General features: G+C 43.4%; 1 protein-coding gene across 1 annotated transcript in view; it reads right to left on the reverse strand.

Moving 5' to 3' along the window:
• LOC136436456 (guanylate cyclase soluble subunit alpha-1-like) overlaps positions 1–23,564 on the reverse strand; it is a 59,985-nt gene extending 36,421 nt beyond the window's left edge. The window contains exon 1 of the mRNA XM_066430449.1: positions 22,464–23,564. Coding sequence (XP_066286546.1) covers positions 22,464–23,258 — 795 coding nt within the window. The 5' untranslated portion in view covers positions 23,259–23,564. The remainder of the gene's footprint in view (positions 1–22,463) is intronic.
• Positions 23,565–24,218: the final 654 nt, after the last annotated feature.

The following is a 24,218-nucleotide window of genomic DNA, read 5'->3' on the forward strand; positions in this document are numbered from 1 at the left end:
TAGACGGGAATATGGCACCAGGGACGGTAAAAACCGGGTCGTCATGATATTTTGTTAATTCGCAAGAGCCCTGATTGACCTCAACGAATAATTCAAGATGGAAACGGCCATTTCTGTAAACATTAACCCAGTTTCTAATAACTCGGTCATGATACTCATCGATTCTTTTGTTTTTATTGCATTTTTATTAGCCCAACATATTTTGTAACGCGAACGACAGTTATTTAGTCAATACACTACAGTGTTAATGTGGCAGACAAAACCTGGAAAACATTCATTTGTTCACTACGTTGCAGTTCTCTTTCAAAGATCAAACCAGACGCAAACAAAACATTTGGCATCACGAAAGGCGCATATCATTTATTCAATACACTTCAGATTTCCCCCCAAACATGAAACAAAAAGTATCCAATACAGAGGCATGCGTCAGTGCGAATGTAGTATTACAGGCTCTCCTAGATCCTAGACACATTTATTTATCTATTCATTTTGACTTATCATTTATGATGGTGTTGATATAGTTAATGTAAAGTCTTCATTTGTACTCTTTATCCGTGACTCCTCCCTCTCCACTTCGACCTTGTTGAAAAGCGGCCTGTGTGGCCGAACAAGCATATATGATTCGAAAGAAAATTAAAGGCATTGACTTGACTCGACACGAGATGATAAACGTAGATGCATGTAACAAGAGTCCGTAGGACACAAGCCTCCGTGAAGTAATTATGGTGTTTGCGAGGAGGGCTAAGGTGTTTGATACCCTCTCTACCAGGGATATCAGTTTCAATAAAACCTGTTTCCATTCAATTTATGTCCAGATATTTGTTTACAACACTAAGCAGTAACCAAGGCAGTGTAACAAGCCGGAGCGTAACTTCTGCTTGGAGAGTAGCTAATTGGCCCTAGCGTGTATAACACAGGCTACCATTAGGCAAACGACAGCTGATTTAATGAGCTGTATCACACTACTTTCAAGATGGAGGCGTCGACTATAGCTCTCCGAAACCTGAAAATGGAGCTGTCCAAAATTGCAATGTTTCATCGGGACCTAAGAAACTACCAACAGGCCAAAATTCAAAGAAATCCCTCAAAAGGATCTTGAGTTCTAGCTGCGTTCACATAAACACAGACAAAAACAGTACCCCTGTCAGAGGTCACTGACCTCATTCCAGAGTTAATTAAGACTCCGATGAGAATCTAGCACCTGTCTCACTAAGAGGCAAAGGATGAAGCCTTAATGAAGTCCTAATCTCGCTTAATGGCATTTCTTTCGATAAAAAAGTGATAAAAGTTAACAATTTACAGAGAAACACGTCATCACTGACAGGACTCATTTGTTACGGTATGTTTTTCTTGATGTTCAAGAGGAAATGTAGGTTACAACGCGGTGTAATGGTCGGTCTGATGGCCACCAAACTAAAATTGCCCCACCTTAAAGCAATGGGAAGAGACAAATCAAGGGTATTCTACATAAAGATAGGGCCTTTGACACCGAAAACGATATCTATCTATCTATAGGAAACTTGCGATGTTCATCAGTAAATGTAGGTTACAACATGGCGTAATGGTTGGTCTGATGACCACCCTACCAAACCAATTTAATGCCTTAATGGAGGGTCTCCTGCACTTTGTTAAAATGGGCGACGACATACATTTTCGTCAAGCAGCATTGACGTCCGCACCAGATAATTACGTCACAATGCAAGGAGAAATATCATTTTGCCCTGATGTAGACAGCAGACAGTTTGTCGAGACGTTGGTAGGGAAAAATGGCTGTGTACATAAGAAAACTATGTTGACCATCTGTTTAGTTATTAATTGTGGAGTGTATGTTTTAAAGCGTTTTGCAGTGTAGTAGATCAGTCTACTCGATAACCACCCAGGAAGGGCGACACATCCACCTACACACTGTAAAGCATCGACTTTCGCTCATCAAATCTAGCCCTTAATACCGGATGAGCTGCGTTTCATAATGGTTGACCAGGCCAGTGTCCATTTCGACCCTTTGGCCATAAATATGCATTACGGGGTTTCTCAATAAGCCCTCAGGTATGCTTTAATTGGCTTTAACGGACTGTACAGGTAAGGCAGAGAGGCTCTCTGACGGCCAATAATGCCTGTTTTCCGGTGTGATGAATGGAGGTGTGTCCCAGGAGCAGCTCTTCGTAATGGGCGCGTATAGAGCTCGAGAAGAAGAGATGGATCTCTCCGAAAAAGCAACATCAAGATTTATCATGATTACTGGCGCTGATGTGAGAATGGAATGAGGAAAGCGGAGACATGGATCTAGATACAGATCTGCCCCTATACGGAGGACGGATGGGATGAGTAGCACGTTTTCCGCTAAAGGATCGGGCTGAATGATGACTTCAGCGGTCGCTTCTTGTTCCGTAGAGTAGCGATGCCTTCCAGAACGGAAGCGACTCATGCCGATTGAAGAAATGTAAAGCCACAAAATCAGTTAGCTATATGTTATTTATCGTCTTATCCTTTTTTCCTCGTCTATTATTACTAACACATGCACAAACTTCTAATAGCAATAAACCCATTTTATGAGGCTGGTCAGTACATAAAAAGAAGACTAGAAGGTAACAGTGCGAAAGACACGCATGGTTTCATAACCATATGCAACAAAATATACATATACATATATATATATATACATATACACCATAAAACTTAAAAGCATAAAGGTAATAAAGTGTCAACTTTCAGGTGGCACATTCTAAACATTTTACTTAAAAAAGAAATCTGAGGGCCCAAAACGCCGTCGACGCGACATAGCTTCCCTTCGTAGTATATATATTCTGGTCATCTGTAGTTTTAACAGTTGTTGTATTTGGTTACACTGGCGATATATAATTCAACCAATTCATTTCAAGCCAAGGCTTACCAGAAACAGACTGTGTATTATGAATTATATTTATGCCTTTTTGAATTCTCACATTTTAAACAAATGCCAAGCAAGAATAAGCAAACAATTTCGTTCTTTTAGCTTTGAAATACAAGCATAGATTGCATCTGAGTACAGCCCTTTATTTGCCTATAGTGTGCTATTTCAAATTATTATATTCCAATGTCACGATTCACTATTACTGCAGGGTATCAATTATCTGTGCCGCAATCTTAAAACAATCATCTTACCCTTGAAAGAGAGAGCTACAAGTGCAGCATTGACGTGGACTGTAAATGATATGCATTTACCACAGTACTTGGATATGCACCTGACGCCGATGCATGAAGAGAACCGAGGCGTGAAGGCAGGTTTGCACAATTGTGCATGGCGTGAAGGAAAACATCGATACCGACGCCTTTTGGCAGACCACACATCAGTGGTATACCACAAAGTCAAGTCATGCCAGTAAAGCTCCCTTCCTCCGACTGCTAGCCAACCTGGCCATGGGTTGGGAACAGTCCGACCTTCGCAACAACCATGTCTCAACGACTCCCTTACCAGTGCGTGCCCTACTCCCAACCGAGCCCCAAATGCTTCCGAATCTCCCAAACTGCCCGACCTCTAGCCGTAGACTGTTGGTTGGGTGAAGGTCGTTGTGGTTTGGAATACGCTCTGTTATCGGTCGCCTCAGTTGGGAATGAGTTAGGAAATATGAAATATTTGTGCAAGGGTCTAGAGTGAGATGATGATGATGAGTCTCGGGTAGGTTGCAAACTGATTGAGAGTAAGTCAGCAGTGGTTGTGGCCTGGTTGAGAAAAACAGCAGTAAAAGTGGGAAAATAACAGCTGAAAGGAGGAAAGGCCAGTTATTGTCAGGAAAGGACAGTCCTGGCTTATTCCAGAAGAAAATACCAGTTACTATCAGCTTGCGCGCGTGCATCCTTCCGCGGTTATATTATTTATTCATCCTAGTCTTAGCTGGTTTGAGTCTACAAAAATTGCTCATGTCACCAAGATTTACTTCAGTGCGTTATGTCTTTGTGGGGCTTCCAGTGGACACTGCTATATCAGTGTGAAACTCTATTTCATGCATGAGAACGAAGGGTGGATTTGGGCAGTAATGCACAAAGCTTTGAGTCCATACATTTTTAAGAGAATTGTGCGAAACACAACAAGGACATGAAGTAACGGAACACCGGTTGTTTTTGAACCAAATGATCTGTTTGGAAAAGAACGAACTTAACATTTCTAGATGGAAGAAAATATGTCAAAAATAGATAGAGAGAAAGAAAAAAAGACAAAAAGATAGAAAGAAAGACAGAAAGACATAAAGAAAGAGAAAAGAGAGAGAAAGAGATGGCGAAGGAGCACAACACTCCCCTTTCCCAGTTTATTTCTTTCGGTATGAAATAAGTCGCATCGATCGAAAGCCAGTGTCTTCTGTATATCACAGCTTAAAAGGATTATCTGAATAAATGCGCAGATCTTAAGAAGAAGCTACCACTGATTAAAGGTGACAGCTTCCATTTATCTCCGGTGACAAGTGTCTCTTTTCTTGGCAGCGGTTCCAGACTTTGCTATAAGACATACAACGGTAAAGCAGAAGATGGATTAAGGAGAAGTGACCCGGTAGATAGAGACAGGAGCCGTCCATCAAAAGGTAAAGGTAAAAGTCCCGTAGCCTTTTTTGAGGCCGTATGGGCAGTGGGTTGTCGTCCACAGTGTCTAGGGTACGGTATTGGAAGGCGGAGCCCATCCTTCTCCTTCCACCGAATTTTATCTTCCCAACCGAAGACAGGTACCAAATTTTTACGCCTGGGTTGAGGGATGAAAGTCGTGTAAAATGCCTTCCCTAAGAACACAACATCTAGGCAGGAATGCCGGGAATCTCGTGTCGTCTAGCCTAACCACTCGGCCATTCGACGCCACAATCCGTCCACACAGCGATGCCGGGCCCAGAAAACGAATAATTCATGAAAACATACTGAAAAGTCATTGCAGTTTATTACAGTCGACACCCCTTATCTCGAGGCTACAGAAAGTATTGACTTGTCCGTCCACAAGGGACGGTAGCAGGTACGGGGTTACGCACGCTTCCTTAATTCATTGATCTTATAGAATGCATTCACTTGGGGGTACAGAAGTTAAGATTTCACAATACTGATCCGTAAAACCCTCTTTCCACTAGAGGCTGTGGCTGCTGAGCAACCAAACATTTGACAGATCGCTCAACGAATTTCATACATAAAGAATGATTTGTTACGTATTGACAGTTTTGCTGTATTCTAAAACATCCTTTTACATTTTGCATCATATTCCAATTTTGAAATCAGGTTTCACACAAATTCAATTTTGGTCGCTGTACAGTCATTTAGGGACTGCGGTCTTGTAAATTTAGGCCTAAAATATTTTTATAAGCCCGTTTCAAAGTCCATGGTAGGCCTAGTGAAATAAATTGTTCATCAGATGCAGAAGTCATATATTGACCTTAAAAAAATAAACATGGTAAGGCATACTTCGATAACGTATTACACAAGACCGTACAACGTTCCACGATTTGATAAGTAATGCCATTGATGAAGGCAGTTACCAAACAAAAGCTCTGCTAGTTTGAGACAAAGTTCGCAAGAAAGTTCGTTGTGTTAGTGCTGGTATGTTTCCTACAGGTATCTTTCTATCGATGCTCGTTTCTCCACAGATCCCCCGGGTGTCTTGGAAACTGCTGAGGCAGTAAATTTGATATAGTGGTTTTCTCCATGTGGGGTAGAGATTTTCACGCCCTCTGAATCAAGGGGCTATCAGCCTTGTGGTAGCCTGGCGGATCAGGGCACTGACCCCGGAAAATTGAATCGCACCTTTTCTTCTTTGCGTCACGTCTACCACGAGTTATCATTTTGAAACATCGCAAAAACAACTTCAACTTGCCTTTCCAGGAAAATTTAATCGCACCTTTTCTTCATTACCACACGTCTACCGCGGGATATCGTTTTGAAATATCGCAAAAACAATTTCAGCTCGACTCTGCCTTTCCAGCAAAGCTGAATCGCACCTTTTCTTCATACGTCACGTCTACCGCGAGTTATCATTTTGAGATTTCGCAAAAACAACTTCAACTTGCCTTTGCCTTTTAAGGGAAATTAAATCGCACCTTTTCTTCATTACATTCATGGTATATAATTTACATTTGAATAGCCGTACAATAATATGTACTCGAAACTCGTACTGCCAAAGCTGTACAATTTTTCAGTTCATTTTCATTACAAGATAGCGTAAGAATTAAGATTTAGATTAAATCTAACTAAATCCGACGTATACAATTCGTTTTGTAATTCATGCATTGTCAAGCTGTAAATGTATAAAATTATGTGCATTGTGGTAATGTACTGTCCAAGCTGTACAATTCAACCCTTCCGGATGCCAACGTGCTTTTAATCCCCTTTGTGGATATACACCAGTGTACATATCACCACATTAAAAGCTAACGAATTACACTGACAGAAAAAGAAAGAGTCAACGAAGTTGCTCACAGGCCCGCTATCCATTTCAAGTAAAGCAACTCGCTCAGTCATCTGATTGAAGTAGCTCAAGCGATACGTTTTTCCCAAGCGTTTAATCCAAAGACCATACATAAAATCAATATCGTTTTGGCCGGTTTCACGGAGCTATATGAGTGCTGGGATCTGTGGACGCCTCTGTATGACCAGGCCAAAAGGAAATTTAGTGCATGACTGACAGCGACATGATGCAGTGATTTGTCAATGTCTACGGTACTTCCAGAACCTATAGATCATCAGGAGAAAGAAACGTTCACCGGTGGCCAGGCGCTCTCCCGGGCCTTCAGGATCTGACGGCGGAGGCGTTAGACCGAATCGACGGTTAATGTTCTTGACTTCCCTAAAAGGTTTGCTGACTCAGAGCTTTTATTTCTCTCTCCTTTGGGTTAAAGACATAATCCAAGTCTCTATACCTGAGGGTACCGTAAGTAAAAGGTTTAGATACACTGACTTGATACACTGACTTGTTGAACTGAATCGTTAGAATTGAGTTTCTTACCATGTTTTAACGGTTGACAAATTTCACATTAAAACTATGCCCCATGGTATTTCTAAAGTTTCCATGCATCGGTTCTAGGACCTCTTTGGTATATCTATCATTCTTTCAGCGACTACAGCCACTCTTATCGGTGTGCTGCCAACAGACAATAATAGTTCAGAAAACTAGTACGCAGTTTGCGGCTCATGTCATTTACTGCAGTAATGTCAAAGAAAGAAATTGAAAAATGCAATGCTTCTGAAATTTACTTAATTCGAAAGTCAGAGGGCTTATCTTTCAGAGCCGAAGTACAAAATACCAAATTTACGGGTGATTCAGAACAACCTTTCAAAATAAAGCGAACGCAGATACTGCAAAAGCCAAATACTTTAAAAACAGCGTGTGGTCCTGTTATGGTTGATGTCGATTCAATTAATCATTACTGACAGGTAGGGTGACATTTCAAAGGTGTACTGACTTGAAAAGCACCCCGTTGTGTCATTAGGCGACAGCATGTATATTTTCTATATCAACGCTCTCATAAATTTTCACCAGATTTTGAAAAAAAAACTAACAAACTTTTTCCTCTCCGGAGATGGTCAGCATCACAGGGAAGTACCAAAATGTGAAAACATGCCATGTTGTAGCCTTAATTGTACTTGTAGAAGTGACACTAGTGAGGTAGCCATGACTGCAGTTGTAGAAGTGAAACTAATTCGCTAGTTGTAGGAGTGGCACCGATGTGGCAGCCATGGGTGTAGCTGCCAACTTGGTAAGTGATACCAGTCTACCACACAAGTGTCATTATGTGTCTATTTTGAAGATTTAGCCATCTTGTTTTTTTTAACCATTTTTCGCCCTCTGACACTGCAGTTGGAGTCTACAGAGGATGCCATTCGTAAATTATACAGTAGATTCCAGCTATTTGCATGATGGTTAATCGCATATTTCGGGGGATTTGCATAAAATCCTGAAACCCAAACCATTTCCCATTCACTCCATTATAAATGGAATGGCATAATTGCATTATCCATTTTCACATATTCACATGCTTTATGTATAACCTGGGAGTGAGCGAATTTGACACAAAGTGTGTGTGTTTCCTTCTCAAGTGCCATCCTAGTAACCACTACACCCCCCCCCCCTAGTGCTGCTCATTTTGTCCCCTAGGGTTAATGGACTACTATGTATTATTGCATAAAATACACTGACAAATCAGTTATGCAAATAAGAGGATTCTACTGTACTAGTCTAACAAGGACCTCGGTCCTAACGATCCTTTTTTGGAGCTCCTGTTTGAAGTTCCATGCATGTGCATCAGTATTTGCCGGATACAGGTGCACATCACTTGAAGGGAGAGACTGCATAATGTCTCCATTCATGGTCGCCATGAGACGCCCTTCCCTACCAGGCAACCTGACGGCTGCGTTTTTGTGATAGCTAAATTACACTTTTCCTTCGCGACCCGAACAGCTTCGCACCGGAGTAATTTTAGAGCTTCCTGCCAGCTTAGCATTTCTCAGTCTGAGGGGAAGAAGATCGTTATGATTAGGAGCTCGGAGATGAATAGGCATCGTCAGGGCGCTACAGTGCGCATACCTGGACCTTTTGTCAACGCACGGATGCTATCAGAGGAGAATTAAGGTCACGCTGACTTCATATGAATGACATCCGCCCCCTTATCAATGTTCGTCCATTTCTAAAAAAAATTACGACCATGCTGTAAATTATATAAATAGGCTAGCTGTAACGTGAGCAAATATGTTCCGTAGATTTTTAGAACAAATATGGGAGGATATATACTAATGAGGAACGTCAAAGAAGAAGATGTGAGAGGCAAAAAAAAGAACTTAAAATTTTGGTATATATTGTTCCGTGCGTTCAGTCATTTGTTCAACCTTCGAATTCCTGACCAAATGAAGGCAACATCTTTTCTTGCCCAACTTTTCTTTTCTCGCACGTTTCCGTTAGTTTTGCGGTTCCCAGGTGATGCCATCCATAAAGGAAGAAGAAAGGAAGAAGATAATCAAATATCGGTATAGCCTAACCACAAGGCCACGAATTATGGATCAAATGAAAATGTAGAAACGTCTTTTTGGCAGTCTTCTTACTAGACAATTCAAGTTCATGTCGAGTATAATTGCAAGAAAGCACATTCTATTTTCCAACCTTGGGTGCATTTGTCGATACGTAATTTGCACACTGGGCTTACAGGGTATCCCCTGTTAAGTTATGGCCCAATATGAAATCATTGAACCGCCCTACACATGGCGCACCGTTATATATGTCCTTTAGATACTGCCAGACATGTTCGACTGCATATGGATATCAATTTTGTATTAGGATGACGTCAAACGAACGACACGTTCCCTTATCCGGAACGATCAGACGATGGGATAACGAAGATAACCAGTCTCGGTTATGCCCCTCTCCCCACGCCCCCTCCCCCATGGACACAAATGGAATCAATAGCAATAGGAAGAAAAGTATTCACCCAATTTTATATGGCCTTACCTCAAAGCAGCCTCTGGAGAGACATACCAATCGAACCCTAGTCGTAAAGGGCACGTAAATGTGGGAATATAGACGGAATCACGACTGTTATAAAAGGACCGCCAGCCAAGGTTTTTCGATTCTCAGGGCATCTGTCAATGGGAGCCAAAACCGATATGTGCTTCATTGCCTTCTGGTTTCCCGGAAGACCCGAACAAAATACGGAGGATAAAAGAAAAGACAAGAGTCAGCAAAATTTGCAACGTTTCATGGCGTTTGCTATCAATGGTAGGGACATTAGAGATTTTATCAGTAACAATAGCACAAACCGTGTAAATAGATCTAGTGATTTACACTATATTCTGATTTGTTCGTTTGGACTTTTGTGTAGAACTTCTATCGACCCTTCGCTCCTTTTCCGTGCAGTTCAATATGTCTTAAGACAACTGTCAATAATGATACATTTTGTTCAGCGGGCCTTTTGTGAAAGTCAAACAAGTAGATCACTCGCGTCTGAAGATTCACACTAACATGGACTTTGACATAATAACCACAAATCTAGAAATAAAATAATAATCACAATTCTGAGACCTATCCGCTATATCGGCCAAGCTTGTGCACGCGCAAGTTTGCGTGTACAACGTTATTGTGTGTGAAGAGGACTTACGATTTTATGAATAGATAACTCTCTCGTTTGTTTAGCAGACACTTGACTGCGGCAAGGTGCTTTAACCCTCCAACAGCTCAGCATTGTTGATCTTTTAAGAGTTTTAAGTGTGAGAAGGCATTGACAAAGGAGGTAAGGGATATTAAATTTTGCCTGAAGTAGCGACGATTGAAGAAGACTTAAGCTAGCTAGCTGAACACATACAGATTGGACCTAGCCTTAGGCTAGCTCCAGTGTCAAAAAAGCATCGTAGACAAGGTTGAATACGTTCATGCAGAAAACCGGTTGCTTCGGTTGCTTTTCAGAAATTAAAGCTCTTGTATTGTAGTCTGAGCTCCTGCTAAGTTTGTACATGTTATTTTGGAACTTTCTGTCATGGGTATCTTCAGCTCTTTGGTAAAAGTTGGTCCCATGGTCACAGCAAGACCAAAACCAAAGCACTATCGGCCTTAGAAAACTGTCTGATGCCGCATTTTCCTTGTATGTGTTGTTTTTAAACTACAGACAGCTTCTCATCAGAGCTTTCAACCAACATGAGATGTACCTAAGTGTGACTATATTGACGGTATTACTTGGGCTACTAGTTGACTACATAAGCCACGCACGCAGCGGTATACACTTGGGCTTCTGCTAACAAAATTCCTTTTCTAAAGACCTCTGTGTAAACATGAGCTGCTTTCAATCGGCTCCTTCTCTCCTGAGACCAATTATCTCCCGAACAGCAGTGCTTCCAAATGTAAGGGCTCGAGCATGTCAGTGAAGTAGATTCTGCTCATCTGCATATCTTCAAAACAGGTGGGGGAGATAAGCTACATGGTCCTTGGCATAGCATTGCATTGCATTGGCTGTATAATAGCTTCTCATTGGTAAAACCGTGTACGAGTGTTTAAACATTATGCAAACTAGATACAGAAGGCAACCTCCTATGAATAGATCTGTGTCTAAAGCAGAGATGCTGTGATGTTTGCGCAAATGTAAAGGTTGGTCGGGGGAGACCAGGTGGCATTTTTCTACAATCCCAGTGTTCGGTGTGTAAAATTCATGTTTCTGTTTGTAAATCAAATCAGGAATTTGGAGATTTAATTTTTGTTTCGCATTTGCAAGATTAAAGGAAACGAACCAAACAGCTTTTGTGTTCATTGATGACTGATATGTACAGGGCATGAGTTACTGCTGCGTTGATGCCATCGAATTACATCCTCGTCACCCACACACCAGAAAGTATTAGTACTTATGGCTATCGGGTGTTTGCTTTGAATCTCCAAAGTATATCTACAACGGAGCGTTAAATCGTGCTGCAAGCGGCAGCGAGAGTATGATCTCGATTAGAGAGCTGATTTAAACCACCATTTTCTAAGCAATCACCTCGGCGCAGAGTTGAGCGGTGAACATTGGCGACACCCACTTATGAAACACTCCCACGTTCGGCAGTCTTCAAATATAGCGATCTGGCTAATAAAGGCCGAGTGAACAGCACGTCGGCAGAACGTAATGCGTATACGGTGATTAGCATACTATTCAAACCTATTATAGCTGCCGAATTTCTTTTGCTCTCTTTGGTCAACGTTGCATTGGAGTAACGGCCTTTGTATAAGATATGTCTTTGGACACAACTATATGCACCTATGTACGAGATACGTTGATGAAGGTTAGACATCCATGTAGTAAGATACGCCAAAAATAGTTACTCAAGCAACTGGATAAAATTTTGAAACAGTCAGACGTTTCAGACAGCATCCGCTGTCTTTCGTCAGTGACTAAAAGTTATGTACGAGATATTAACCTTAAATACGCAAACACCACCTTAAACGCTTACGTTCTGCCGACGTGCTCGAGTGAACATGGCACGAACGCTTCCACCCACTTGACCTTATTGCATCCAATTAAGTCTTGAACACAAAGAAAAATCTTTACGATCGAATACGACGGCAGGATTTCTTCCAAGACGTTAATGTGTGCGTCAGTACTAAGTCGAAGCTTTGTTAAAAAAAGTGGTTATTTTCAAGCCGGAGGGTATTTAAAGAACCGTTACATGAAGATTGTAATGGGGACGGAATGTTTTACGACAAGGCCTGCCCGGAGGAAACAACAGAGCTACAAATTGGACACCAGGTGGTTTTTATGCCATTATTCATCCCCCACTGTCGTTAACGCGGCCCTTAATGACAAGGACGATGGATTGCTCACGGGCACATGCCAAGCCGTGGGCACAAATCTTTCCCTCCAAACTTCAAGCTCTAACGTCCCTCTACATTTGAATGTAACTGCGGCAGCAGGCCAAATTCGTTACCCAGCGCAATGTTATTACGTCATGTCTGTCTTGAGTCAAGATATGTACAAAAAAGGTAGTTCGAGAAGCAGCTACAGTTAGGAGCGCCGTACATGGGATGTTTTGCTTTCATTTTCATTATTGAATTATTGTCTTTAAAAAATAGGGAGATCAGGGCATTCAAACTGGTGTTAAATGAAAAGGCAGTCCCATTGCCATTTTGGGGCCGTAGGAGCATTTGGTTGTCATCCACTTTGTCTAGGGCATGGTATTGGAAGGCGGAGCTCATACCTCTCCTTCCACCGCGTTTTAACTATAGCTATCCAACCGAAGTCAGGTACTCATTTTTACACCTTGGTGGAGGGAGTGAAGTCGTGTTAAGTGTCTTTCTCAACGACCCAACGTCTAACCAGGAATGCCAGGAATCGAATCTGTGACCCCTAGTTCGCGTATCCGCTAGCATCGTCACTAAGCCATTCGACGCCACACAAACTGGTGAAAAATGCTGAAAAGGATTCTAGCCCTTCAATCACCTCCTTGCATGTACTGTTAGGTGGTATCTGTGGAAGAGGAAGAAAACCTCCCGTCTGTGCCCGGTTTTCTATCGCCATGAATCAGTCCCAACTCCGGCAAGTCAACGCAGCCGTTGCGGCTCCCTGGCGTCGGCCCTAAATTGTCACGTCCATAACTCCTTCGGGAAGTAATCAGATAAAGGTGGGCGCTTCACAATGAATGGGACTGTCAGGTAACTCTGTCCGTGGCGCCAAGGACTTGCAAATTTTGACAGACGTCTAGAAGAATACGATATAACCCCCAAATGCAACGAACTTTTTTCAATTTCATCCGTTATTGTCAACGCTTAAACATATACAGATACCCATCAATCAGAGTTTTAAAAGTATGCTGAGGGACGAATTCTCTGGAGCTGCAAATGTCGTGCTAACTTTAGTGACACGTAGGCATTTTGGCTCTACTGCGCTTGCGCAAAAGTTAGGGACTTGCGGCTTCATTTTTCATCGCTGTGACGCACTTCCTGTCATTCATGAAATAAAGCTGTGCATGAAAGCGTTACATTAGCTAGAGATACAGATACCGCCAGCTAAGCTGAAGTGGATACCATCTATATGCTAGGAGGGATGATAACTAGTAAAGTAAAGGACGAACTAGAATGCTTGAGATGCTTCCGGATAGCTTCGGGTGTAGATTGCGGCTTCCCCACGTGCACTGCTCACGTTTTCAGCCAAGCATTTCAGGTCACCCCTACCTTTTCCGATAACTGTGTTGGGTTCTTTTCGTAAAGCTTCCCCTATACACGGCACCATGGGCTTTATATCCCACACAAGAAAGGAATATATAAGTTAATGCTCAGTCTTGCTTTGTCAGGTTGCTTCTTGCCTTGATTTACCAAGTGCCACGCGCTTGTATTCAAACCACGGTTGCCAATTATCCTTTTGGGAACCCTTTACTTGACGGAGGTCACCGTTAATACTCAGATAACTATTTTCCTTACAGAAAAGCTAATGGAGTGTTAAATCACTAACCTGCCCCCCTCCCCCAACAAACAAACCTTTTCAAAGAGGTTAATAAGATGCAGAGTGGTTCAGTGGAATACAAACTACAGCGGGGTCCGTGTGTTGACTACCAAGCAGCGAAAATCGTTACAGTTAATGAGCTGTCCCCTTTGAGCTCCGCCCCTCACAGTAGAAGACGATAAAAGGACAAATGAGTAACGGAGATCGTTGAAGTTAACGGCCCGTCCCGTAAATTTCCCGAACTTTACGGAACTAGTCTTAGTAACACATTATAAGAGCGTGCAATGCTCTAATGTAGGAAGCGTATATTAGATTAAACAAGATATGTGTAGCGTGTTGAATTGCTTAAACTGATTTTCCCAAGGATGGAATCAAGGAAACTTTTTTGTGTAAGTGGTCCGCGGATAATTCGTTCTACTATATAGTAAGTACCTATCACCAGCTCAGAAATAGTCATACCTTCAAGTACCAGACCTATCAACCTGTGATTGATGTGTTAAAACAATTGCAAATCCAAGAACTATCGTAGTGTGGAACTCGTTATCGTCAAGTTCTGTAGAGGCATCCTCATTAGTGATTAGATAGCTTTAAAGAATGCATGCAGTTAGACATGCGATGGTGTGATATGCGTAACCAGCTGCCATGCGCCGCGTGCCTGCGAAGCTGGCGTGTTACGCCGAAGGGCGGTAATACCGGCTATATAGATAAGGATACAGATACTGCTACTGAATTATAACCGTATTCTTTTGAGTTAGACTGAATTGTCAGCGTCTCTCAAACAATTTTGGCATACACAGTAGTAGCGCAATCAACATGTCGTCTTGCATTACATTTGATACTGGCCATTACTGAATTGATAGCCACTTGCAAGCCCAATATACCTGTCGACTTTGATGTTCTTGGATACAGCACACAAGAGAGGAGACTGTAGAATCTATATCCCTTTGTAATGAGTAGTTGATGTAGAAAAGAAAACGTCAAACTTCTCACACAGTTCACAAGAGCCTACCGCGCCACTTTGATCAAGAAGCAACAATGTGCCGCTTCATACGAGTGTCTTTGAATCTGTAAACCAATCAGGACGCGCCTTGCTGTCTGAGATGGACCGCAAGAGGTTATGTCGGCGTCTTTGTAGATAACCTGTTTACCGGGACCTATGGAAGGGGGCAGAGCAACATGATATCGGAGCGCACTTGCAACGGTTCTCCTCTCTTAAAGGTACACATGGTAACTTTGAGGCGACCTCCGCACGGAAACCAGATATTGAAAATAAGGTACTGGTATGGATCGTCAAATTCTGTATCCATTCATAAAAGGAATATTTTTACTTCAAAATAAAGCCCACAACATGTGTTCATACCAATTACTATAGGTGAACAAAAAGACAACGATTAGTCATCATCAAAGCCTAAGGTGTGTTTCAAAATTGTTACAAAAATGCACTTAAATACATTTTAATGTAGGCGCCGTAACGAACGTATCCATTGGGACGTTATTGAATTGTTATTGGTAACGTAGTAGCTTCGTAAATTGGTTGGTCGCTAGTTTCTCATTTCAAATCATATGCTCAACGTTAATATGCAAAGTTTTCTTCTTGAAAATTGTTCAAGAGGCCACGTATTTACGAGTCGACAAATCACCCCAAAGAAGAAAGAAGAGCTTCGAATTCGTCTAAAAAGGGATGAATGAAAAGTTGTTTAATACGTCTATGATGGTTAGACATCAATTTAATGCGCATACGGCCAGAACCTGGTTCAGATACTCCAGTTTGAATAGTCACTGACGAAAGGTGGCGGATGCTGTCTGAAACATCTGTCCGTTTTTAAATTTTATCCGGTTGCATGAACAACTGTTAGCTGGCGTAAAAAGTTAATTGCTTAGATTTGCAATCAGTTTCCAGTCAAGCGATGCGACCTTGTACAGTAGTGTGAGACCGTGCGGTGCTAAACGAACTCTGTTCAAGTTTCGTCAGTGTCACTAACGAAGAAAGACAGCGGATACTGTCTGAAACGACATACGTCTACAAAATTACCCAGTTTATTGCTTGATTAACTGTTATATTGCGTGTCTTACTACCTGGATGTCTAACCTTCATCATTGTTTGAAGGTACTCTGCTAATCAACTCCTAAAACTAGGCGGAAACCTCCCGTCCATACACGTGGGTGGAAACACTGCTTATCTCTGCAAAACAAATGGAGGTCCATGGTGGTTTTAATGGTCTGTATGCACGCCCTCGTCAGGTGGGGCCTAGCGTACCAAAATGAGCTTGCCCTTTTGATGTCAATTCAATCTCCAAGCAGATGTCAGGTGGAAGAGCGTAACGTTTATTTTTACTGCTCAGCTTCTCTTAAGCCGGCGTCACAATTCATGCGAGCATCGGCCGATTTTGTAGATCGCCGGAAGCTCGCCGAATTTCAAATTCGCCCGAGCGTCGACCGTATTTTTCGCTGAAAACCTGCCCCGTCACAAATTGAACGGAGCTCGGGCGACGTCCGTCGAACACTAATAATCATAAATCCCACATAAGACGGTACCATGTCTTGGACACTGACGAAGTCAGAATCAACTGACCTGGTAACAAGCTCAAATTTGGACCAACTTTACTTTCTGAGTTGTGGCAAATCTGTAGGACATGAGTGAAGTGGGTGGGCACACTGAAAATAATAACCTAAACAGGAAATTTGTCATAAACCAATCCGATTACTAGGGCAGGAGCCACAAAGTCAACAGATAAGTCGTTTAACCCCGATCCAATAATTTTCACCAAACGGAAATCGACCGAAGCTCGGGCGAACGCCGTCCGAGCTTCGGCCGACCGTTGATAAGCCTATCGACGCCCTGCCGACACCTGGGCGTGCCTCGGCAGACAAACATAAATCTATAGGGCGTATTCACGTGACGTCATCACCCCTGCCCTCCGTGGGCGGCCATGTTGGTGCTCACCCTGCAGCGAAGTTTCTCATTGTCCGACGCTCTCTAAATTTCCAAGGAATGCGAAGTCGTCTGATCGCTGTTTTATTATATGCAAAGAGTCTCCAGCCTCACATCCTTTTTACTACAAAAATCCAATTTCACCTACTAGAAATTACCCATTATCGACGTGCTAGATTCCCTGGCAGCCTACAAACATGGCCGCTAAACTGTTTACAGAGTACGCATAAAATCAGTTCACAGCATACAAGTGTTCCAAGGCCTGCAGCCACGTAGTACAGTGTCTTGAGTGTCGTGAGAAATTTTGCTGACAGGGAGTACGTTATGATCGGGAAAGTTCGACGTTGAAAGACCCCCAGTTTATGAATGAACGTATCTCAAGCAACGACTACACGGTGCCGCGACTGTGTTACACAACGGGCCTGTATCTTGCTTTTCGACCAGATACAAAAGGTTTCCATACACACACGTTGATTCTCAAACTTCAACTATTTAGATCCGTTGTTCGTATGTCAGAAATCCACTTTTGTTTCAGTCGTTAGTCCCTTCGCGATCGTATGTTCCCGTAGCCTGGAATCCATCCTATTTAGCTTCCGGCCGCTACCCAAGCTCCGCTGCCTGGCCAAAGAGTCTGGCCAGGCAGCGGAGCTTGGGTAGCGGCCGGAAGCTAAATAGGATGGATTCCAGGCTAATGTTCCCGCACGTACACGTCCTACACGAGAAACGCAAAACCAATCTTACTGTTACCCGACCGGTGTGTGCTTTATCAGTCCCAATCCAACATCTGACAACGAGGCAAAACACCATGATTATGAGACAAAACGTTTTGAAGGGAAATTGTGAATGGCATAGAAAACATCTGCCATTTATACAGAGAGTTCCATAGGGCTCCACTATCAAGTGAGCACCAACATGGCCGCCAGTTCTCGTTGCTAGGGGGAGGGTCACGTGACTGAATACGCCCTATAATGACTTAGTGGACTTTCAACTAGTCATTTTGTAGATGAAAAATCCAAGAAATCAAGTCAAGCCTCAAAAGTCAAGCCTCAGCTCATTAATATATAAATTGAAACATCCAAACCAATACCAAAAAAGAAACAGGAAGTATTGTCTTTGGTGTCCACATTTTATTTATAATGATTTTTTTTTTGCAATGAAAATTTAACTTTGCAATTGAATTGTATTTCATTAGAAAAGTTTGGCAGCATTCTTTGACAAGTTGATATCAGTATTAGTTAATATTACAGTAAATATTTATCATCTTATGTTATAAACCAAACTGTCGTTACCTTTTATTTATGAACAAGAAGGAGTTCGGCCGGAGCTCGTCCAAGCTCCCATCGACACCAGTACAACGCTCGCTCGAAGCACGCCTTACTTTTCATGAGTCGGTCGGAACACTGACGACGGTCGTCCGATTATTGTACAACGCCCGTACGAGGCTCGCACGAGGTAGAAGAGTTCGGGCGACCTCCGACCGACCGAAAATCGGGTCTAAAATCCTCGGATGCCCGCCCGAATATTGGCCGAGCGCTGGGCGTTGCTCGGGCGAGCTACGGGCAAACTGTTGACGAGCTGTGCGAGTTAAAAAATCGTCGCCGAGGCCTCGCTGAATTTAGGCGCAGCTTCCAGTGACCCGCGAACGTCGGCCGAGCTCCGAAAATTCGCCCGAAGCCCGTGGAATCGACAGGACGTCGGTCGTACTTCGCCCGAAAATCGCCATTTGGAGCTCGCCGACAAGTCGGCCGAGCTAAATTCTTGATTTGTGACGGGGGCTTTACGACGTCGTAGATCTCTCATCCCAACATCTGCTTGGAGATTACATTTACATTTGACTTGACTCAAAAACCTTTCTGCGTTTGAGAACTATCAATTATATTAAGACGATTTTCTGTGCCAAAGGTGAACACTCTGATCATGTTGTTTGTTATTCATCTTGTGAGTGCCTAGTGGCACACAGGGAAACAAGTTTCCTTGCTGTTTCAGTAGCAGGGTATATATAGGTTGCTAGCCCCTTCCCTTTAGCGTACTCGAGGCACCTTCTCGAACATGGGATCTCCACTGCACGTCCGTTCCGAAAGATGAGTGCAGACCCAACTGAGATGTTCTGTCCCAGGATTGAACAGGTAAGGGGCCTCCCATTTACAAACTAATTGGAACCAGCAGGATCAACTGTGAGGCTATCAGTACGTTAAGCTATAGGGACATCCATACTGTGAACATGCAATGGAGCTAAATCCACCCGATGGTCATTATCGGCAAGCTAATTAAGATAACAAACCCTTTTACTGGTACCTTCCTCTTTATATAAAGACCTTTTGTCTGCCCCCCATCGCTTTAATAACAGCGATGGTTATTTGGAACCTTGAACTCTGAAATACGACTCATTTACAAACAGTTGTTCAGAAAGCGCGCTAAAGTTTGGCTGCAATGTAACATTGTGAATGCAATTTCAATCCTTAGAATTCCCAGAGAGAAACGCTCCGAAATGGATTGCTCCGTCTCTTCTTTGAAATGTGATCAATGACAGTGAGGGGTGAGCTCTTAGGAGGCGGCATTTGATTAGAACTCCTTGCTGCCAAAAGGATTACAATGAAACTATTGGGTTTGTATTCAAAGGTGGACGATCAGAAATGTCGCCGCACGATCTTGGCAGTCTGATTTGTGTTTTCTATCTGGCCTGTCAAAACACCTCCAGAAATGGTACAGAATATAGGGGAGTACTATTCGTGAATGAATGAATAACTGAATGAATGAATGAATGTAAAGAAGAAGAATAAGAAAGAAAGAAAGAAAGAAAGATAAAAGGAAAGGAGGAAAGAAAGAAAGAGATACGGGGAGAGAGAAGGAAAGACAACGGAAGGCTAGAAGGCTGCAACTATTTGACATTACATCTGCATGCAAGTTTGTCAGATCTCCAAGCAGATGTGAGGAAGGCAGATTCCCAGCGCAGTAGAATAGTCTAGTAGAAAGACGTGGCTAGCAATCCCACTTCCATCGCTTGAAGACTACTTCTAGCTCGCTATAACGGAAATTTCGCCTCACAGCCCATTTGCCCCCCCCCCCCCTCATTTTACCAGTGCCTTGCGGTATTATCCTTATCACACGCGCAGCACTTGTGTAGTTTTAAGCCAGTGACGCATTTCGGAAACTTAGGAGTTTCATATCAGACAGCCGCGTACCGCAATCTTTTTTAAACGCATCAATAGCAGTAGTTTAGCCGGGAGCGCTATCTCCTCCAAAAGAACGCCCTTACTTCTTTTAGTACAGTACAATCGTCATAATATACATTGCTTTCCGCTATTCCTCGGTTGGTTCAAATGGTTACATATTTGCTTCTCGGTCGAACTGCCGAATGTTTATGTCAAAATAAGTGCTGATGAATACGAAACGAATGACTGCAGTTGTAAATGATGCGAAGAAAGATTAATGAATTTTACACGCAGTTCCGCGAATGAAACCTGTTGATCTATGCGGTAAAGCCTGCATGCATGGCCGCCATGCGTATGTCCTCTTGCGAAGGTGAAACAAGAGTCCGTAGGACACAATTCTCCGTGAAGTATTTATAGTATGTACAAGGAGGTTTTAAAACAAGGAGGTTTTAAAACCTCCTTGGTATGTACAAGTATTGACTCACACAAATTGCATCTCTGCTCAGTCCAAGTAGTGTTTTAGAGCAAGTAAAGAAAAAGTGTTTGTTTATCTTTTTCTTTCAATACAGGAGTGGTCAACCTGCTGAAAAGTATGTTTTTACAGCATGGCACAGATGGGATCTAGAAATTCCGGGAAAAGTCACAAAGTTAGATCTAGATGGCCCCTTTTCAATTATCAACGAACCATTCAGCCTTACAACTAAGATGTATCAGAAATCACAAATATGCAGTAAATCCTCTTTCCACAATTTATTGCAGGCCGGCCTGATCTATAGCTATCAAGCTATTTGCAATAAGAAAGGCTAATTCATATTATCGTAACATTTCACGAAGGTCAAAGGTCACCGGATCTAACCACCCGGAAGTGACACTGGCGCGCGCACTTTTCTGAGATATATTTCTCAACAATCTTTCATCCCCTGCGTACACTTTTTACATTGTCACAGCCTCCGTATTATAAACTACAAGTGTGGTAAGTTTGAAGGTCCAGAGATTTGCCATTTTCACACTGTGCGTAAAAATGCATCGTCCGTCCCGTGCGCACATACTGTATGCGAGTTGCGAGTGGACACGGCATACTTAATACACAGACTGGAGGTCACTATGCACATGTTCGCAGCTAAAACTCACAATTCCCGTTGCCGCATTGGTATGTAACTTGGTATATCGTTTGCTAGGTTGCGTGTGGTGATGCACGTTGTCTATTTTTCAATGTAACAGTGACTATACGATCACAGCAAGTAAGGAAGATTTATACCCCGTATCTGCCTGAAGTATTCCAGTCATGCATAACGGATTATAACATGGTCCCTATGGCAGGGCAGTGGGACATAGCATTAATTATAGGGGTGCAATTACGATATTGGATTGACGTTTAAAGTAGTTATGGTGTAACAAAGCTATTGTGCATCACCACGCCGAACCAGGCAAACGATATGCCAAGTTACACACCAGTGCGACAACGGGATCGTGAGTTATAGCTGCGAACGCGCAAACAAATGCATTCCCAATACTCCCAGAAGGAGGTCATCCTCCTTCCCGGAGTAATAAGTACCGTCTTTCCAGCCGCAGATTCTAATTGGGGAATTTTCATGCTGACTGTGGTGATTAGCGGTATCCTAGGTGATGAGTCGGATTAGAATGGCTTATAATTTGTAACGCTTGAAAAGGTCATCTACGATCGTCCCCTCCTCGACTCATTTCGTAACGTTTTTGAATAGCGCTTGTCTAATTCTATCATTCTAAAGGAAAATATTATAATACAGAAAGGTAATACTATAACGTTAGAAGCAGTATTATTTTCTGTAAAAAATATGTTGCAGTTTTGTAAGCCTGGCCTGAAGGTCTTTTGGTCTTCCGAGAAATGTTGAAAGCGCGTCGGCTGTGGCGAGAGACTTTCTTTCATCTAAAAGGCACAAAGAAAATGCTGCAGCCAATTGTTGCGCTGTTGTCAGTGAGGAGCAAACATGTGGGGCTCGGCTCTGTTTTTCAATCGATTGAACAGCGGCGGTCCTCTGGGGACCCTGTCCGTCACATCGGGCGGCAATCGCTGGAGTTAAGAGGCCACCAAGATGAATTCACCACCACGAAGGAAAACAAAATTTTCATTCCTTGCGACGGCCGAACACGCTTTGGGAATAGAATTCGTCGTTGTAAATTCTGTTTAGATTTTTTCCAGGTGTTGATAGGACGTAAAAGTGTATCGGGGGCTGAATTGGGTCAATGTTGGACGGCTTTGAAGCCGTTTGTGAGAACGATGGAGTTTGAGGCGCCACATAAATATGCAGCGTGACAACGTTACTGACGGGATTAGGTCTAGAGGTCTTCCAAGGGGACGTCGACATTTACCGCGCTTTTGATCAAGCCCCCTGAGCACAAACAGACCTCAAACCACACGCTTCCCGGTAACCGGTAACAACATTTGTGATGGGGAGAAGGGAAACTATGGTTACGGTATTGACGTGTTTAAGGTGTAAGATGTAGGTTACTCACCGAAGGCATGATCAACGCACCCACTCCTTCAACCAGGCTGGCCAGGTTCAAAGGCTTGCGGGTAGAACTTGCGTCGACGTCCCCCCACGAGTCCGAGCTCACCTTGCGGGGCTCCGAGTCGCTCTCGCTGCTCGTTCGGCGCAGGTCGGGCCCTAGCCCGGACTCGCTGCTAACCCGCCTAGTTGCGTCGGACGGCAATAGTTCGGACCTTGACATTTTCCTCTCGTGTGGAGAGCTGGGTAACGGTCTGGTACCGGCGGCGGAGGCGTCTCCTTCGCCCGCTCCCTTCGCTTCTCCCCCCGGCGATGGTGGTGACACGATGTGCTCGCGGGTTAGTCGTGAGAAAGGGCAACCCGTCGAAGGCGCGGGGCTCGCCTGTTCGTCAGACGGTGTGTGCCACTGTACCGTGTCGAGAGATGTTTCCAAGGTCGTGTCAGCAAGTGTTCTGGTCAGGGCACAGTCCGACATTGCAGCGTCCGTGCCCGTACAGCGGGACCCCGGCTCCACATCCCCCGCCTCCATCACTCTCTCAGTCCTGTAGCCGGATCTGTCAGGGGAAGAAGACAACAAGCGTGGTGAGAGCGGCTGCCAGTCAATGTCGCATGCCTGGGCGGGCGCAGACCTCCCCACCACCGCCGCAACCGACGGCTTCTTCTCGGGCGACTCTCTCGCATCGCTGTCGCTGTCCGCCCGCAGGCAGCAGTAGAATTTGCGGCGGGAGTGGCGTGTTTTGGTGCCGCATGGCACCGAGCGGCGCTCCCCGCAACTCCCGGCCTGTCGCTCCATGTGTAACATCTGCGACTGGCTCGCTCTGATCCGAGTCACGACTAAACAACCCCTGCTCGCGACCTCATCTGTCAAACCAACGTGTGACTTTGCCAACCCAGCAGACAGAAGACGGGAGCTTTTTCGTACGCGACTGGAGCCGAGCGGCGCATATGTGGCCTGATAACGGCACAGTGATTCATATTGCACTCGACGGCGCGCTCAATGCAAAAAGGCGTGTCACATCATCTTTAAGTACGCGAAATAATTAGGACTGCTCGCGTACGAGTAAGGAAAAATCAATTGCGACCGCTCCGGATGAAGCGCCTTGGGGAATTCTCTAAAGGCGTGGGCATGCAAGCGCCACCTGAGGCTTATACCAGTTGTTATTATGGCGATGCTTATATACAGTCAACCAATGGGAGAAATGTACGAAAAAAATGATTAAAAAATGATTAATGATTAAAATTATATGTGTGTTTTGGAAGACATTTGCGCACAACGGTTAGCTGGGACACAATATAATGCTGTCACTATGCGAAAACGATTTTGTTGTGACGCATCGGATTTTATTTGTTACTACTGAATGTTGTCCACTTTTGTCTACTGACTGAATGTTACATGTCTTGTATATGCCCCCCGCCCCCTGGAAATCAACTTTTACAGGTTGATGGGGCGACCAGCCGTCTTATGATGAATTGAATAAATAAAGTCGGGGAGAATGCAATAAAACTAATGTCAGATTTTTGTATAGACAACTAAATACCGAAAAATGCGTTTACGTATTGAACTTGCTACAAACTGTATAATGTCGATTCCTAATTCGATGTTCTTTTGAGTCGTTTCATAAGAAACAGAGAACTTATTTTTATGGCTGATAATATAACCTTTGACACGGGTGACATCCTTCAAAATTCAACGACCTTGAGTATGTAAGTATGTGTATGATTTGTATGATTTGGTTTGTCCTATTTTGCATAAACAATATAC

The sequence above is a fragment of the Branchiostoma lanceolatum genome, chromosome 6 (genome assembly GCF_035083965.1).
Source record: "Branchiostoma lanceolatum isolate klBraLanc5 chromosome 6, klBraLanc5.hap2, whole genome shotgun sequence".
Classification (NCBI taxonomy): Eukaryota; Metazoa; Chordata; class Leptocardii; order Amphioxiformes; family Branchiostomatidae; genus Branchiostoma; species Branchiostoma lanceolatum.